This window comes from Saccostrea echinata, unplaced genomic scaffold (assembly GCF_033153115.1).
Source record: "Saccostrea echinata isolate AGI-Se365-2 ecotype Australia unplaced genomic scaffold, CSIRO_AGI_Sech_v1 ptg000004l, whole genome shotgun sequence".
Taxonomy (NCBI): Eukaryota; Metazoa; Mollusca; class Bivalvia; order Ostreida; family Ostreidae; genus Saccostrea; species Saccostrea echinata.
In genome coordinates, this window is record NW_026889753.1 from 3,682,587 (window position 1) to 3,700,558 (window position 17,972).

General features: G+C 33.0%; 1 protein-coding gene across 1 annotated transcript; it reads left to right on the forward strand.

Moving 5' to 3' along the window:
* The first annotated feature begins 7,362 nt into the window (after nt 1–7,362).
* On the forward strand, nt 7,363–12,685 carry LOC133179249 (mucin-3B-like). Its single transcript, XM_061314037.1, has 13 exons — nt 7,363–7,393; nt 7,622–7,654; nt 7,903–7,979; nt 8,225–8,296; nt 8,400–8,529; nt 9,117–9,211; nt 9,317–9,388; nt 9,631–9,778; nt 10,917–11,216; nt 11,561–12,127; nt 12,275–12,292; nt 12,450–12,467; nt 12,607–12,685. The coding sequence occupies exons 1-13, from the start codon at nt 7,363–7,365 to the stop codon at nt 12,642–12,644; spliced, it is 1,599 nt and encodes a 532-aa protein (XP_061170021.1). The 3' UTR covers nt 12,645–12,685.
* The last annotated feature ends 5,287 nt before the right edge of the window (nt 12,686–17,972 follow it).

A 17,972-nucleotide genomic window follows, 5' to 3' on the forward strand; every position in this document is an offset into this window, starting at 1 on the left:
CAAAAATGCGATAAACATAGTTTTACACTTGAGAAACACAGTTTAGGAACAGAATCTCTTATTTTGTATCGGAGATGCACAATTTTCTGTGAAACTAGATTTCACGACTCTAAACCATAGTTTACGATCAAAACTATAGTTAACAATAGTTTTTTTTTTTTTTTTTTTTTTTTTTTTTTTTTTTTTTTTTTTTGTAAATTATAGATCGGCTAATCCTAGTTACAGCATTATAAGATTTTGCTATGTAACGACAATTGTTGTTAAATATATATGCATGTATATTTCTTGTTGGCGTTACAAGTAAATGTAACTGTTCTATTATTTTAAAGCACATCTAGTTGGAAATAAAAAGAAATATGACTAGAAAATTATTAAAATTTTATTTTTTTTATTTAAAAGAGAAAAATAGAGACCGAAATGCGTGATCTGTCATTAATAAAATACATGTATATCTTATATTCATCTGTAAATAAAGACATAACACAGTACATGTAACATTGCAGGCGCGGAATTTATTTTTCAACAACCGAATTTTCTTCATACATTAATAAAAGTGGCCTTTCACGGAACAAACACAACAAATATTTGGGACTTCTCTCTCATTCTCTCTCTCTTAAATTCAAAGGAGGACGTTGAAACCCCCACAACCCTATCTATATCCGCCACTGCATTTCCTGTTTCTTTGTTTTGGTGTTGAGATGTGGCGGGAAAATGCTTGGCACATTGTAAAACGCGCTTCACCCTCCTCTGCTTGAGCAAAAATCTCGTTATATTCTGTCTTTTAAAAAATTAAAATTTTATCATATTTCTAAAAATTTCCCCATAGGAAATGTATATATACACGACATTTTAAAACAAATACAATTAATTCTGTTTAAATAGAGAAAGTAATATTGATTATATATAACTCGGTCTTTGCTTTAGATAATGCTCAACACGTGTCCTTAATATTCTCCGCCAGAGACATATACCCCATTATTGCTTCTCGCGATTGGTGCCGCGAAATTTCGAATTGAAAACTATCGTTAACAGTTAACAGGTGTTTAGATTCATAAACTATATTTAACAACTCTTAACTATAGTTTACGAGTGTGAATTATAGTTTATTACGATAAACTATGATTGGCAAATGTGAATCATAGTTTAGCTCTCAAAACTATAGTTTACGATCGATAAGTATAGTTTACGTCTGTTAAATATAGTTTGTGAGTATAAATGACAGTTAACTATAGTTTACAACCGAAATCTATGGTTAACGAATGTAAAACATAGTTTATCTGATAAATATCGTTTCACGATTTGTGAAACTATGATTAACAACACTTAAGAAATAAAGTCCGCGTTATCGTGAATGTTGCAGGATAACCTCCGAGGTCGAGAAATGTTGTCTGAAATATAAAAGCCGAGGCGTTAGCCGAGGCTTTTATATTTCAGACAACATTTCGAGACCGAGGAGGTTATCCTGCATCATTCACGACAACAAGGACTTTATTTCTATTCTACTAACAGCTCTAAAATACGACTGATCGTTTTGTCTATAGAGAAACGAATTAGGTCACCATGTCGAAATTTTGCTGTTCCATTTAACACCAGAGTCAATTTGTTTGTTTACTTGTGTATCGATTGCATAAAATGCAGACGGTTTCAGCTTTCGTTGGATTAAAAATATCCTTTAATTATTTATAAATTTGTTTGTAACATATATTGATTAATTTTTATGAATGTAAAATAAAAAAATCAGTTGTCTATTTCATTGCTTCATCTGTAAAATCACGGAGTGTAAATGTTTTGGGGAGGTCCGTGGAACAGCCCGACTTGGCTATAAAAAGGATATTTATCAGCTGTTTCAGGCAATACACACTATTTAGACTGCGTAAGACGACACATCGATATGGTCTAAATAAGTATTAGATTCTTCATTGAAATATTTATTTCAACTGTACAGGTTTGACATGTGTTTCTGATCTGATAATTTTTTGATGACGTTCGTGATTTATTGGAGAATAATGTCCGCGGCATTTCTTTGATCTCGTCAATAACTGTGGTAGAATTAACTATAGTTCACGATTGTAAATTATAGTTTACAGATGTGAATCTATGTTTATCAACAAAATCTATTGATAACGTTTAATTACAGACAAATAAACTGAGATTAGCATTCGTAAACTATAGTTAACAACCGTTAAATATAGTTTTACAGATGAAAACTATAGTTAACGAATCGTTAACTATAATTCACGGTTTGTAAACTATAGTTTACAGTCGATAAACCTAGTTTATCAACTGTGAAACTAAGTTTCGCTAATTTTTGTGAAATTGGCGTGCCATACAAAACCGTCTAAATTAATGTTATCTTCTTTACTCCTGGACATCAAGCAGTCAAACTATTTGCATGATTATAATAAGCATTGAGCCCTCTTCCAAAGTTGTGAAATTCATGGCCCCAGGGTCTTCACTTCTGGTGTTGGGTGGGGTTCTATTGTTCATATAGTGAAATGCATGAATCCTTCAATAATCTCTCATACTGTTTTTTTTTTTAGCAGAAACTAAGTACATAGTTAGGAAGAGCAAGTGTGGCTTTTCAAAAATTATTCTCAAAAATTATGAAATTCATGGACCCTGGTTCAAGGGTTCTTGTGTTAGGATGGGGCTCAAGACATTATATAGTGAAAGTGCATGTATTCTTTGAAAATGGTTTTTATTGCACCTGAGTATTAAGCAGATAGATTAAGTGCATGATTATCATATGATGAGTAAGGGTGCGTCTTCAAAATTGTGAAATTCATGGCCCCTGGGTCAGGGATTCTGTTAGGGTCTATTCATTATATGATGAAAATGTATTATTTCTTCGAAAGTCTTCTCTGCTCCTGGGTATTCACAAACAAACTAATTGCATGGTTATGATGTTCCGAAATTGTGAAATTCATAGCCCCCGGGTTAGGGTTCTGGTGTTTGTGTGGGGCTCTTTTATTAATAATACTCATACAGTGGAAATGTATTTATTCTTTGAAAACCTCCTCTGCTCCTGAACATCTAGGAGGCAAATATACAAAATTGTAATGAGAAAGGGTCTTTTTACCAGATCTATGCAATGCCTGACCACTGAGTCAGGGGTTTTGGGAGATATTAATAAAATCTTTAAAGATCATTTTAACAAGAAGATTTCTGCTAGATGGGTACTTTATTTGATGAGTGACAAGCAAAAATCAAAACGGATTGCTTGTGGAAACGAATAAAAAAAAATTAATTTGACTCTTTTCAGACATCATTAAGGTGGTGAAACTTTGATCTATTATTTCCAGCTATAAAGGAAACTAAACAACAAATCAATGACGACATATAGAGGAGGAGACGTCCAGAAAGTCCAACTTTGATATACGCAATTAATTTCTTTGGTAGAAACGAAAAAAAAACTGACCAAAACCAATTCCAAAGCATGATCACACGAAATGTTTTCAAGTGAATGTTTCAACAAAACTTTAAGAACATTAAAAAATATAGGTAATCAAAGATGATGTTTAACTCGACGAATATTATTCATAAGTAATGCACCAAATGCGTATTATGTAGTGTGCATTCCTAAATGCAACATCCATGCAAATCTGATCATCGTATGGCTGAACTTGCTCCAAGAACTTTAATCTCGTCAATCATCGAAAAAATGCAGGCCAGATTCAACATCTGAAGCAAATCTGGTAGTGTGCACCTCTAGATATGTCATCCATGGAAGTTTAGTAACCAAAGGGCTTACAGCTATAACTGAGACCTGCTCCAAAATCTTTAACCTGTTTAATCATTTGGAAAATGTAGGTCACATACAGCATCCGAAGCATGTTTGTTATGTGCTTCCCTAAATGCAACATAGTTGAAAGTTTGGTTACCATAGGACAAGAGAAGGTCAGATAAGCATATCCGAAGCAAGTCTGGTAGTGTGCATCCCTAGATATATCCATACAAGTTTGATCTAGATAAATTTAGCAGTTAATAGGGAATGAACTTGCTCCAACATCTTTAAACCGTTCAATCATCCGGAAAATGAAGGTAAGATCGAGAATTCGAAGTCCATACTATAGTATATTTGGCAGTGTGCACCCCTAGATGTATTATCCATGCAAATTTGGTTATGATAGGGCGTAAAATCACTTGGGAATAGACTTGCTTCAAAACCTTCAGAAAATGTACATCAGAACACCATTCAAAACAAAACTGGCAGTGTGCATTTCTAGTTTCATCATCCATGCAAGTTTGGTTAACGCGAAGCTTATAGTTATTTTGGAATGGACCCACTCCATAAACCCTTTGCCCCGTCACTCATTCAAAAATATAGGTCAGATCCAGGGTCCCGTTTCATATAAGAACTTACGACTACGACCAAAAACTTAAGTTGATTGTAAAATCTTCCAAAGCTAATTATTACTGGGATTAAAATATCTTTCTAACTTCTTTTTTAAAAGATTAAAACCATAAATAAATCGGTGATTGTTTTAATTTTTTATATCTTTGAAACGCGGTTGATTTAAATTGTGTAATTTACAGAAAAGTCCTATCTTTATATAAAGTTATAAGTCAAATAGAAAGATATTTTAAATTTTGGTTATCTGAATGTATCAAAAATACACCATATATGACTTTAAAATTAATGTAAGATGGAAAGTTAATCAAAAATTACATTTTGAATGTAGTCGAAAGTTCTTTTGTAAAACGGGGCCCAGAATCCGAAGTATAGCAGTAGTGTTCATCCCCAGATAAAAACAAGTTTGGTCACCAGAGGCACCGTGGTCCATTGCTACTTTGATGAAACGTATAATTTAACAATAGGGAAACCGTAGAGAAGCCCGAGAAGCAATGTGAGTTCATTTATGTTGCTGTACATATCTTGTCAAGCACACAAGGATAATTTCTAGCAGAGCTCACAAACGTGTCATTGTACACAATATTCATGTTACTTGTATAAACCCTAATGGTCAAATACTTGTCTCCAAAGTGTTAAATCAACTCTTGTTGGATCATCCGAGGCAAGTCTGGTAGTGTGCATCCCTAGATACCTCATCCAGTTAAGTTTGGTCACAATAGGGCTTGTAGTTATTTGGAATGAACAATGATCTAAAAATTTTAAACTTGTTACTTATGTGGAAAATGAAGTTCAGATCCAGTCTGGTAGAGTGTATCCATGATTGCAAGTTTGGTCCAGGTACTGCTTATAGCTACTTTGATTGGATCTGCCTGTAAAACTTTAAACTGACGCATTCGGAGGGGGGCTACAATTCCACAAGATCTCAGTAATGAAAAAAAATGAAGCAAAAGTTAAACTTTCTTTTAATAAGATTTAAGAAAATCATGATCAACAATCTAACCAAGATAAATGCAACAGCATGTCTTCTTCATCAGCCATGATAGGTCTTGAGAATTCCCTGAAGAAGACTTACGCTTGATATTAAGATTGGCTTGATGAAGTTGATGTCGGTGTACCGGTAGATAAATTATGTTGTCGTATGCAATCACTGAAATATCTATAAATAAATGCATTCGAGGTGAAATACTTTTCTTTTTTTTCTTCTTTTTTTTTGCTTAAAATAATGGATTCCTAGTTACACGATTCGATCCCAAATTCTCATTGTATGTCCCAAAGTAAACCCATTAAGGCCAGTAAACATGGTCAGCAAACTTTAAGTTGTGAAGTTGACATACACGAAAAAATAAATATATGTGGACTATTCATTGTTATTTTAAATCCTGCAACAACGTTTTTTTGAGTTCAGGTAAGAAATGAACTTGAACTAGTCACTTATGTATGATTTGAGCCAAAATCTTTGTGGGGGTGAATCACATCCCGCACTTGCTCCATCACAGGGATCCTAAAGAGATGTAGCCCTCTCCCATGCATTCACACCTTCTTAAAAAAATGAAGTAGTGTAGAAAGTAAAATAAAAAAAAACAACATTTCCGACAGTGACCACCACCCTGTTTGTGTACTGTAGTATCAGATCATTTTGACTTCGTCGAGGTGAGGTAAAAAACATCTCAACAGAAGTTCATCTGTTGCAAACTAACTCCCCGTCCCACTGCAGTAAAAAAGATTGCTTTAGACAGTGTATAGTATTTGTACCTCACCCAGTTTGCATCTTTCCTCTTGTGCGTTTTTTTAAATCTGCAGTCTTCCAGTATATATATTTAAAAGAGTGCAATTGAAAAGAAAATGAAGAATTTATAATACAGGTATTTGAGAACATTTTTTTTATTTCTCCCACCCAGATTAGCCTATATAATTAAAGTCCCATCAACCGTCTTACATGTATATCATTTATGTTGTGATGATACTTCATTAATCATTATATGCTGATTGATATTACGCTGATACTTTGAAAATTTATGCTGAAACTTTGTCTTTATATGCTGATATTTCTTCATTATATGCTGATACTAATACTTTGTCATTATATGCTGATGCTTCCTCATTATACAAGCATATAAACTATCAGTATATAATGAAGAAATTTCATAACAACATGAATGAAGTTTAGGCTTCCATAGAAGTCCGTACAAGTAATATATAAACTGAGTTGTCTTTCCTCGTTTGATTGAATCATCAGGAGTAACACACATTTCAAAATTTTGGACAATACATGTATATCAACCAAAGAGATACAATTCGTTTATTTGTGATGTATGTTTTAAAGTAAAAGTTACCATTTTATTTGAAAAAAAATTTACATGCAGGCCCTTAGCAACGGTTTCAAAAGTGGGGGGTGGGGTGGGGTTGAACCTCCCCAAAAAATTCTTAACCCCCCTCCAATATATATATATACTGTCCAAAAAGTTGGGGGGGGGGGCAACTTCCAAAATAATGTGACGAAAAGCAAAATAAAAAAAACAAAACAAAACAAAACAGCAACAAAAAAAAACCGTCCTTAACTATCCTGGAATTTGCCAGAACTCAACCTTACAGCAACAAAAGGAGGGGGGGGGGGAAGGGACAACCAGCATCTAATTGAAAATTTACTATAGCAAAATACTGGGGCGGGTCCCCTGGTCCCTCGCGTTTTACGGGCCTGTTACGGTACTTAATTTTCATTGAAAACGACACAACAGGTTAACCACTAGAAGGAATTCTTTGAAGAACTTTTGGGGAACGAGATTAAAAAATTTAGTTAGGTCTAATATTTATTTATAATTTTTAAATGTATCACAAATATAGAAACATACATTCTCATGCATTATCAGTATCGGCTCAGACAAAGACAATCGAAGGTTACCTAGTGTCAAATGTGAGCGATTCTCTGAGGTCACGAGCACTTGATAAGGAATATTACAACAATTTTGGTAAAATTATAATTTTTAACGGTTGTGCACCTCTCTTTCTTCATGACCAGTTTCCGGTGTTTCCTTGCTGCAGGTATGTGTGTTTAGAAATTCTACTTCTTCAACAGAAAGAGAGAGAAGAATGAAGGATTGAAAAAAATGACTTCAGCAAGCTAAAGAGTATGATCTCACTTAACATTGATAATTTCATTTACCTTGGATCTTCAAGTTAATAAAACAGTAGCTTCTTGGCATTACTCATTTGCAGTGCACAATATCGGGAGAATAACTAAAACGGTTATACTTTTCCCTTATTTTTTAGTGGTAGGTGTCGCCATTTTAGCTGTTGGAGAAGGTACTGTATTCTTTTTCATATAAATTATAAAAATGCATTGAATTTTAGAGTTTTTATTTTTCAACAATCATTATATACTTACTTTCTTGTCAAAAACACAATTATTAAATCAGTTTAATTGTATGATGTTTTATAAGTAGACTTGTTTGTATTGTTAATGTGACTCTCTTCAATATTTTGAAGAAATAATATATACGTGTATCAAGAGATTATTGCATTAGCTTGTCAGAATATTTCTATTGTTTTAGGATTACAATGCTTGCAGTGTACTGGGGTATCATTCCCCCAAGACTGCACGACTGTGGTTAATTGTTCAGACCATTACGTAAGTGTTGTTTTTGTTGTTGTTGATTTTTTAAACACTGATGGTCACGAGAAGTACCATTAAAATCAAACATGTACATATCCATTGAAACATATACTTATATCATATTATATACGGAAAATTCAGAGTTCATGCGATTGAGATTTCAAAATTCTCCCATAATAACTTTTATTGTTGTTGAGCGATATCAGTAAAAGGAATTACAACTTTTCTGATTATCATGTCATAAATTCCTTTTTTTCTAGCAATGCTTTACAGATTTTTATGTGACTGAACAAGGATTTCTGTATTACGACTTGGGATGTCGAATAGAAGATGTAAGATTTAGTTTTTTTATTTTTTGTAAAAGTTTTGTTCTTTTACGTAAACTATAATTTCAAAAGGAATAAAAATGCCTATATTTGGGTACTTCTTTTGCAGACTTGTAGGGTATTAAATGGCCGGAAACGAACAGTAACACAACCTGTCAAGAGGCAATTTGAAAATCTTCATCTTTGTGAAGAATGTTGCACGAAAGAATTTTGCAACAGACAAGGGTGTCCTGACAAAAGTATGTCAAAAATTAAATGATTTTACATAGGTACATCCATCCTCAAAATGTCGGGGGTCCTGGGTCCACTCATGGCCCGTGGGACAATGGGCTCGGGACCCCAGAAGTTGTGAGAATGAGATACATCGCAACCCCCCCCCCCCCCCCCCAATATCATGTGTAGAGTGTAGAAAGTAAAATAAAAGTACTTGTGTTCAAGCTTTTTACAAGCATTTTCATTGAGATGTTATTTCTGGTTTTTCATTTCCTTAAATATTCTTCAAAAGACAATCTTTAAAGCAACTCCCGGCCTTGAGATTCAGTGATGAGAAAGCAAAAACGAGACTTACTATATTGACAGATTATTTTTTTTTAATGATTAACCCTTGTTTTCTATTCTTTCAATTTTGGGGAGTTGATTGAAATAGATACAATGAAAGTGATAAGTGTCAAAAAACAATAACATTATAAAGAGTCGTTGAGGCTTTGTTGTGCTACAAAAATATGCTTATGGGAAAACTTAAGCCATTACCTCTTTATTTTTAAAACTTAAATTTGAATAAAAGTGAAATCAAACGAAAATTGATAAAGCGTTATCTCGACTGTAGCTGTCAACATGGTAAATGGCACTGTCTGTTTTAATTGCCCGGATGCAGCTAGTCCTGGAACATGTGAAAAAGTAGATGTCTGTAATTATGATGAGGTACGAACTTTCATTTAAAAAGCATAAAAAAGAAAGTTAAAAATATCAAACTTTCAAATTAATAGTGGTCCTTCAATATGTATGGTGGTATGTCCTATTTTATAGACTTGTCTAGCTACATTGGTCCTTACAGAATTGTTTCAAGAGCGATATCAACGTCGTTGTGAGAAAAAACACGTGAGTGCATTTTTATTTGTTTTTCTGACAATAACCGTGTGAAGTTATAAAAACACCATGAAGACCAGACAGTTGTAAAAACAAAATTTCATTTTGTTTAATTGATCATTCATTTGTTATTTGCAACAAATTTTATAGAATTCCAACCCACCCCCATAAAATATAACATTCAAAGCATACATATTGCACTCAGATAAAATTACAACAAAATTTTACGTAACAATTTTATTTTTAATATAAAGGTGTGTCAGGATTCTGTAGGAGGACAGTTTCATGGACATCCTAAATCGTTACCCATTGCCTTCGGTAAGAGACAGTTCCAGTTTCCCATAACAGAATGCCAATACTGCTGTGACGACAACTTTTGCAACAACAAAGAATGCGTTAAAGGTGATACGTTGATATACCAAAAAGTCTAATATCAAATTGAGCTTTAAGTGAAAATATTTTTAATTTAATTGAATTTTTAAAGAATTTTTCTGCAATTTTCCAGAAACAATTAAGTTTATCTTTTATCATGAATACAAATTGGAATTAAGTCCTCTCCATTCATCTTTGACTGCATGAGGTGGACTTTACAGCTGGATATTGCGAAGGGATAGAGAACAAACATAATGCAAACAAGCACGTCTTTTGTCTTGTCAGCAAATACAGCCTATCAAGTCAAATTTTGACTTACATTTTTCATACTAATTGTTAGGCCATTATTTACACACTGAATTGTCCACGGATTTTTCCGTTATTTCCCGATCATGACAAGGAGCACACGGCGGGTGTGACCGGTCGACAGTGGATGCTCACTCCTCCACACCTGATCCCACCTCTGATGTTTATGATCCAATCGCAAATTCTCGGATCTTTCCGACAACCTTAAGCCCGGTTTCGGTTTACACGCTCTGCTTTTGCAGCTTCTTTTTCGGTCTGCTTTTTACTCTGCAAAGCAGACAGAGAGTTTATACCTTCTGCTTACCATACCTACTCTCACTTTTTAATCATATAATTTCATATCAGATTGGTCAGTTATGTCTGCTTTGCAGACTGAAATAGAGCAAGTTCTAATTTGTCTGCTTGCAGGCATGCAGTGCATAAACCCTAGTTAACACGCTCTTCTTTTGCAGTTCTGCTTCAAAGCAGCTGCAAAAGCAAAGAGTGTAAACCGGGCTTAATGTTTTTAATGTGTTAAGGCGTCCATGACAACCCTCTTTATTTAAACATTGAAATAAATGTAGGGGGACCTCTTAATTGTAGAGCCTGAAACTTCATTGAATGTAAAGATACTACCTAAAGTATAAAACAGAAGGGATACTCACCCTTCTCTATCCAATACTTTTGTAAATAGGGTGCGACTATATTTTACATAAAATTTGTAAATACATTTGAGGTGTTTCCCCGAGTTTGCCGGAAAGGCCCGAAAAGATGCGATCGGAAGATACTCAATGGCATGCATGTCTATTTTTCAGAAGTGTACATTCAAAAATCGAAAGTTGAAGGGAAATTCTATTCTTAAACATTTCAATTTATGTTGAAGGAATGCCTACTACAAAGCAACCCTCTACCACAACAACCCATAAAATTACAACTCACAGGACAACGCACCCCTCAACACACCCTACAACTCATATCACTGTCCACAAAACCCAGCCCACAACAACAACAACAGCAAAACCAACTCACAGAACGCACCCCACAACTACCACAACTCACAAAACCCACCCCACAACTACCACAACTCACAAAACCCACCCCACAACTACCACAACAAAAGCAACGACAACCACAACTCATAAAACAACAACAACAAGATTAACGACAACCACAACAATCCCTGGTAAATATTTTTCATCGTATGTATTATTCCTTAGCTTTTTTCAAAATTTGGCAGCGAAAATTTCGAAACTTTGTAAATTCAATTTTTCTCTGTTATATATAATCAATTGAATGATATTGATGTGAAATTTAAATTTAAAGGTTATTTAAAAACGAAGGAACATGCAGAGATTAGGAAAATGAAAGAGTATATCAATTTGATTCTCGTCTTGCTTTCCTGTCGCGTATTTTCATGAAAAATCTTCTCGAAAATTTTCGCATACTATTCGTTAATTGTAATAAAATCTATATACCTCGTGCTTATGAATAATGCATTATATTGCACTGAAAATTTCTTCAATTCAGTGTGTGGACCAAAGGCGGCAGATATCGTTTTCGTCCTGGATGCTTCAGAAAGCCTGAGTCATGACGACTTCGAAATTGAAAAAGATTTTGTTTACAATTTCACTAAAAAGTTTAAGATTGGCAGGGACAATGTTCAATTTGGATGTATAACTTTTGGGGATACTGTTCGAAATGACTTTTACTTAAACACCTATCATGATAGGAATCAACTTCTGCAGAAAATTCAAAGTCTCACTTTTCTGATGTCTGGTACAAACACAGCAGATGCTTTGAAATTTGTGAGAGAAAACGCATTTTCTCACTCACATGGTGGGCGTCACTCTGCTTCTCGTATTGTGGTTGTTTTAACCGACGGTAAATCCAAAGATACAAACAAAACAATAGCTGAAGCCAAGCAGTTGCAGCATCAAGCTACTGTCCATGCGATCGGGATCGGTAGCCTTGTAAATACTCAAGAACTGTCGGCAATAGACTCCAACGGCAAACCTGGGACAGTCAGTGGGTTTGATGTACTTCATACAATGGGAGATTACCTGATGGACATCGCTTGTCCAGGGAGTCATACAGGTAAAACCATTTCAATTTCAAATTATCGACAATTATTATAATTGCGAGTTTTAAGATAGTTATCTGTGTTGCCGCTCCAGCACAATATAACATTACAGCCAGGAACGACTTTATAAATGATACATTGAAAATTGCTTTTGTTTGTAGGAACACATGGCCATTCAGGTAACTGCTATCCGTATTACCGTTTGATTATTGATAAACATGAAGTCTATATACTACAAAAATATCATTTCATTCATATTATTCATTTTCAGTACACTTCGATGCTGTTTTTTTTCTTTCTCTTTTTTAAATACATGTATCTTTTTTTTCCCCTCAGGAACACATGGGCATGATGGTAACTCCTATCAGTGTTATTTTTTTTCTTCAAATTATTGATAGTTCATTTATTTAATTAAAAAACTTACTCAGTGATGCTATACTTTACACAGCATAAGTCGATAGGTGTTAAATGTTTTTTTTCTGTTTCTTTGCAGGAACACATGGACAACCCGTATCTGTCCTTGTAGGTTAATGTCATTTTTCTCTAACCTTCGAATAAACATGAAAATTGAATTTGTCAGTCTGCACTGTATTTTTATGCTGAACACATACACAAGAATTTATATAGGATAAACTACGTTAGAATAATTACTTCTTTTATATATGTATATGTAATGTTTAATCATCCATTCATTTAAACACCCGAAGCTTTACAAGAAATACTTAACTCTTTGCACAATTATTGTAAGAAATGGAATCTAACTGTAAATACAGATAAAACTAAAATAATGGTTTTTAGAAATGGAGGAAAAATAAAAGAAAATGAGAAGTGGTTCTATGACAAAAATGAATTAGAAATAGTAAATGAGTTTAATTATCTTGGATTATTATTAAATTATAACGGTAAATTTACTAAAGCACAACAGAAGCTGGCAGAACAGGGGAGAAAAGCTCTTTTTAGTGTTCAAAGTAAACTAAATGATTAATACTCAAACAAAATGCTCCGTTTTCGACACTTACGTCAATAGTATACTTTCGTATGCTTCCGAAGTATGGGGTTTTAACAAAGGAATTGATATAGAAAAAGTTCATGTACTGTTCTGTAAAAAAACTTTAGGGTTAAAAAAGAATGCTAGTAATAAGCTTCTTTATCTTGAACTAGGTAGATTTCCCTGCCATATTTTAAGAAAAATAAAAATTATGAAATATTGGTTAAAGCTGAGAAAAACAGAAAATTGTATTCTTAAGACGTGTTATGAAGAAATGGTACAGGAAAATGATGAATGGATTGTAAACATTAAAACAGAACTGGATAAATTAGGATTAAACTTCTTGATGCATACATATTATGATGAAAAATATGCATTTAAACTTATTGAACAAAGAATGAAAGATATTTACATTCAAGAATTAAGAGCAGAAATTAACATTATGCCCAAAGCTAATTTATACAAATATCTTACAGATACGCATTGCCTTCAATATTACCTTAACAAGCCTTTAAGTGTTAAAAATCGAGAAATAATTTCAAAATTTAGGATGTCTGATCACAATTTATATATTGAAAGGGGTAGATACACGAATACTGGTAGAAATGATAGAAAATGCATATTATGTAATCAGGATGAAATAGAAGATGAATTTCACTTTATTTTACAGTGCCCAACATATGAAAATATAAGAAAGAAATATATTAAAAGATATTATTATCAAAATAGTAGTGTATATAAATTAATACAACTATTTAGCGCTCGAAATGTAAAGGAATTAAGGGGTCTTGGAAAGTTTTTAAGAGAAGCAAATCATATACGGGAAAGTAAATTAGAACTTTTATATTAATTTTTTAAGAGTGATTTACTATGTCACAACAATATATATATATATATATATATATATATATATATATATATATATATATATATATATATATATATATATATATATATATATATATATTTATATGTATATTTATATGTATGTATATATATGTATACATCTAATCTTAATGTCATTTTAAATTGTGTGAATATATTGTAATATATATTATATATATTCTCTTCTTTAGCCATGTCAATTATGTATATACTATATGTAATTACATGTATGTAATTATGTTTATCTGATGTATCTGTTGATACAAGGAATAAAAGAACTGAACTGAAATGAATCATTATAAGGCTATTTTGATGAATGAGGACGGAGTAATTATATTACTCATTAAGATATTAAAAAAAAACATTACCCCAAAACTTGCGGTATCATAGAATTTTTCACCGAGAAAATAGTCTTCTTTGAAAGGAATGTAAAATAATCCATTTATTTATGGAAGGGAATTACCGCCAAAAGTCTATTTATCTTGCTTTTATTCTTATTCTGCCTACTTCTTTATTAGGGTCTTCCGTCTTCTGCGGAAGACCCTTCTATTATTCTATTGTTGATTTTTCACTTTTCTTATTATTATTATTATTATTATTCTTTTTTTTTTCCTTACCGATTTTGTGCAGAAGATTTCTTGGAGATCGCTCGATCGATTTGCTTCAAATTTTCAGGGTTAATGCGTTGCTATCTGAAGTTTATAATGCCGTGTCAGTTTTTGAAAAATCACTTCCGGTCAGAAGTTATCGCCCTTTGATCGATTTTTAGATAGACTTTGTGTCTGCACAAAAACTCAGGAACGACAAATGCTAGAGTGTTGAAACTTTCAGTGATGATAGAGGACATGTTCTAGATGTGCACCTTGGTTTTCATATTTTCCGGAAGTGCAAAGTATGGAAGCTCGGTAGGGGTAAAAATTTAGGACGTGATTTATGAGTGAATTTTAGAGACATTTCTGATAATAACATTTTAAATAGAAGTATTTTGTTAAAACATATTGAAGAAAAAGTCTTCAAAATCACAAGACCTTTCATTTGATATCAAGAAAAAGGGGCTGACCCCTCAAATTAGGGGCTCAGAAGGGCCAAAAATCTTAAATCTATAACTTTTTAATGATCAATATTTTGTTATAAATTACTGAAGCAAAAATGTTTATCTTGACATTCTGTAGCTATATATTATAAAATTTTGATCATATGTTACGTAATAAGGGGCCATAAGGGGCCAGAATGCTAAATCTTTGACACTTTGTATCTCCAAAAGGAGAAATATTTTGATAAGCAATATTGAACAAAAGATGTTCAGAATAATGTTCTAAACACTATACACCCTTTAAATTTTTGCAAGACATCCCCATTAAGGACTTGGAGGGCTGGCCCCTAAATAATGTTATTCTATATATCTCTTAAACGAAAGGAAATTTCTGAATAGTTGTTGAACAAAAACTCCTCAAAATCACAAGACCTTTCATTTGATATCAAGAAAAAGGGGCTGACCCCTCAAATTAGGGGCTCAGAAGGGCCAAAAGTCTTTTATCTATAACTCTTTAATGATCAATATTTTGTTATAAATTACTGAAGCAAAAATGTTCATCTTAACATTCTGCAACTATATATTATAAAATTTTGATCATATGTTACGTAATAAGGGGCCATAAGGGGCCAGAATGCTAAATCTTTGACACTTTGTATCTCCAAAAGGAGAAATATTTTGATAAGCAATATTGAACAAAAGATGTTCAGAATAATGTTCTAAACACTATACACCCTTTAAATTTTTGCAAGACATCCCCATTAAGGACTTGGAGGGCTGGCCCCTAAATAATGTTATTCTATATATCTCTTAAACGAAAGGAAATTTCTGAATAGTTGTTGAACAAAAACTCCTCAAAATCACAAGACCTTTCATTTGATATCAAGAAAAAGGGGCTGACCCCTCAAATTAGGGGCTCAGAAGGGCCAAAAGTCTTTTATCTATAACTCTTTAATGATCAATATTTTGTTATAAATTACTGAAGCAAAAATGTTCATCTTAACATTCTGCAACTATATATTATAAAATTTTGATCATATGTTACGTAATAAGGGGTCATAAGGGGCCAGAATGCTAAATCTTTGACACTTTGTATCTCGAAAAGGAGAAATATTTTGAGAAGCAATATTGAACAAAAGATGTTCAGAATAATGTTCTAAACAATATACACCCTTTTAATTTTTGCAAGACATCCCCATTAAGGACTTGGAGGGCTGGCACCTAAATATTGTTATTCTATATATCTCTTAAACGAAAGGAAATTTCTGAATAGTTGTTGAACAAAAAGTCTTCAAAATCACAAGCCCTTTTATTTGATATCAAGAAAAAGGGGCTGACCCCTCAAATTAGGGGCTCAGAAGGGCCAAAAGTCTTTTATCTATAACTTTTTAATGATCAATATTTTGCTATAAATTACTGAAGCAAAAATGTTCATCTTAACATTCTGCAACTATATATTATAAAATTTTGATCATATGTTACGTAATAAGGGACCTTAATGGGCCAGAATGCTAAATCTTTGACACTTTATATCTCGAAAAGGAGAAATATTTTGATAAGCAATATTGAACAAAAGATGATCAGAATAATGTTTTTAACAATATGCATCCTTTAATTTTTTATAGACGAATATCTCAGTCAAGATCTTGACGAATCTTATCCAAAATCAGACGGAAGACCCACTCGTTGCTCGCAACGAGAACCATCTAGTTCTTTTTTATTATTGTAACTATATGTCACTTGATTGTTTTCATATTCGTTTTTATTACATTTCACTTTGAACTTTTTTCATTCTTCATTTTGTCCTTACTTCTATGTTGCTTTATTCTTGTAAATTCGTTCTTCTTTCCTTTAAATTGATACAGTTTCTTTAATAAATAATTATGATCATCTCTATTACAAATGTAAATTCAGTCACGCAAACCATGAAACGCATTCAACGAAGACGAATACAAGTAGTGTGAATTTAATGCGGCATCATAACGCTAGGTGGCAGGGTGTTCGCTGCAAGTGTTGGTAAAATTAGGTACGCAAACCCGGGCCGAGGTTATTCGAGATTTTTCAAATTTCTGCCTTAATACTTTATCAATCGGACCCATATTTTCAAATCTGTATGTTATAGGTTCAGACATGTACCTTGTGTCGTTCCCCCTGAAGGCTGCCTAGATGGTAAGACTTCCCACGGAAGACTAGCTATATAGTGAGACTTCTCCAGGGGAAAGTCTCACGATATAGTCAGTCTTCCGCCTTCATAGCGAAACTTCCCCCTTTAATTTAGTTTCCGAATATTTTTTTTATTGTAAAACAATGTTTTTTTTAATAACGTTTTCAGTGTTTGGATAAAAGTTATCCGTCCTATATGAATAAATAAATAAATACATGAATAAATAATTAAAACATTTTAATTGTCTGACGTCATGGCGTCATACAGTACTAGATTTAGCCAAGGCTTGCTGGTCAAGTCGTTCAATAGAATTCGTGTGATAACTTGATCTTGGAAACTTCATACTATCTTAAATATCAGTTGGGGAGCACGAGGAGTGAAGGAAACATGCTGAAGACCCAAACAAGCCAGAGCACTGGACCTGAAGTCATTATTATCACATTATACAGGTTACATAACATTTGGCCATTCTCGAATGCATCATTCATGTCCAGCAAAACAGAAGGAATAAAGCTGGTTAGGTCGAACACTTGTCCATTATCTTTATCAGATTAACTAATGGCTGTTTATTTTCAATGCATACAAAGTCTCTCTACCTTTAAAATTTTTATAAATCAACACATATTCATAACTTGCAGACGTTAGATTTATTCATAGTTAAAAAAAATATCAAAGGGAAGAATACTCCGATGTTGAATATTCTTTTGCTTAAATGCAAAGATGTTAGCTCATTTGTAACACGTTTATTTAAAAAAAAATATCCTGTTACCAAAATTGTTTACCAATTGA

What these genes read in the sequence shown, in the direction of transcription:
- LOC133179249 (XM_061314037.1), top strand. Translation starts at nt 7,363, where the DNA reads ATGACCAGTTTCCGGTGTTTCCTTGCTGCAG. An exon ending in TTAATTGTTCAGACCATTAC is followed by an intron (nt 7,980 to 8,224) that starts GTAAGTGTTGTT and finishes CTTTTTTTCTAG; the next exon opens with CAATGCTTTACAGATTTTTA. An exon ending in GTCGTTGTGAGAAAAAACAC is followed by an intron (nt 9,389 to 9,630) that starts GTGAGTGCATTT and finishes TTTAATATAAAG; the next exon opens with GTGTGTCAGGATTCTGTAGG.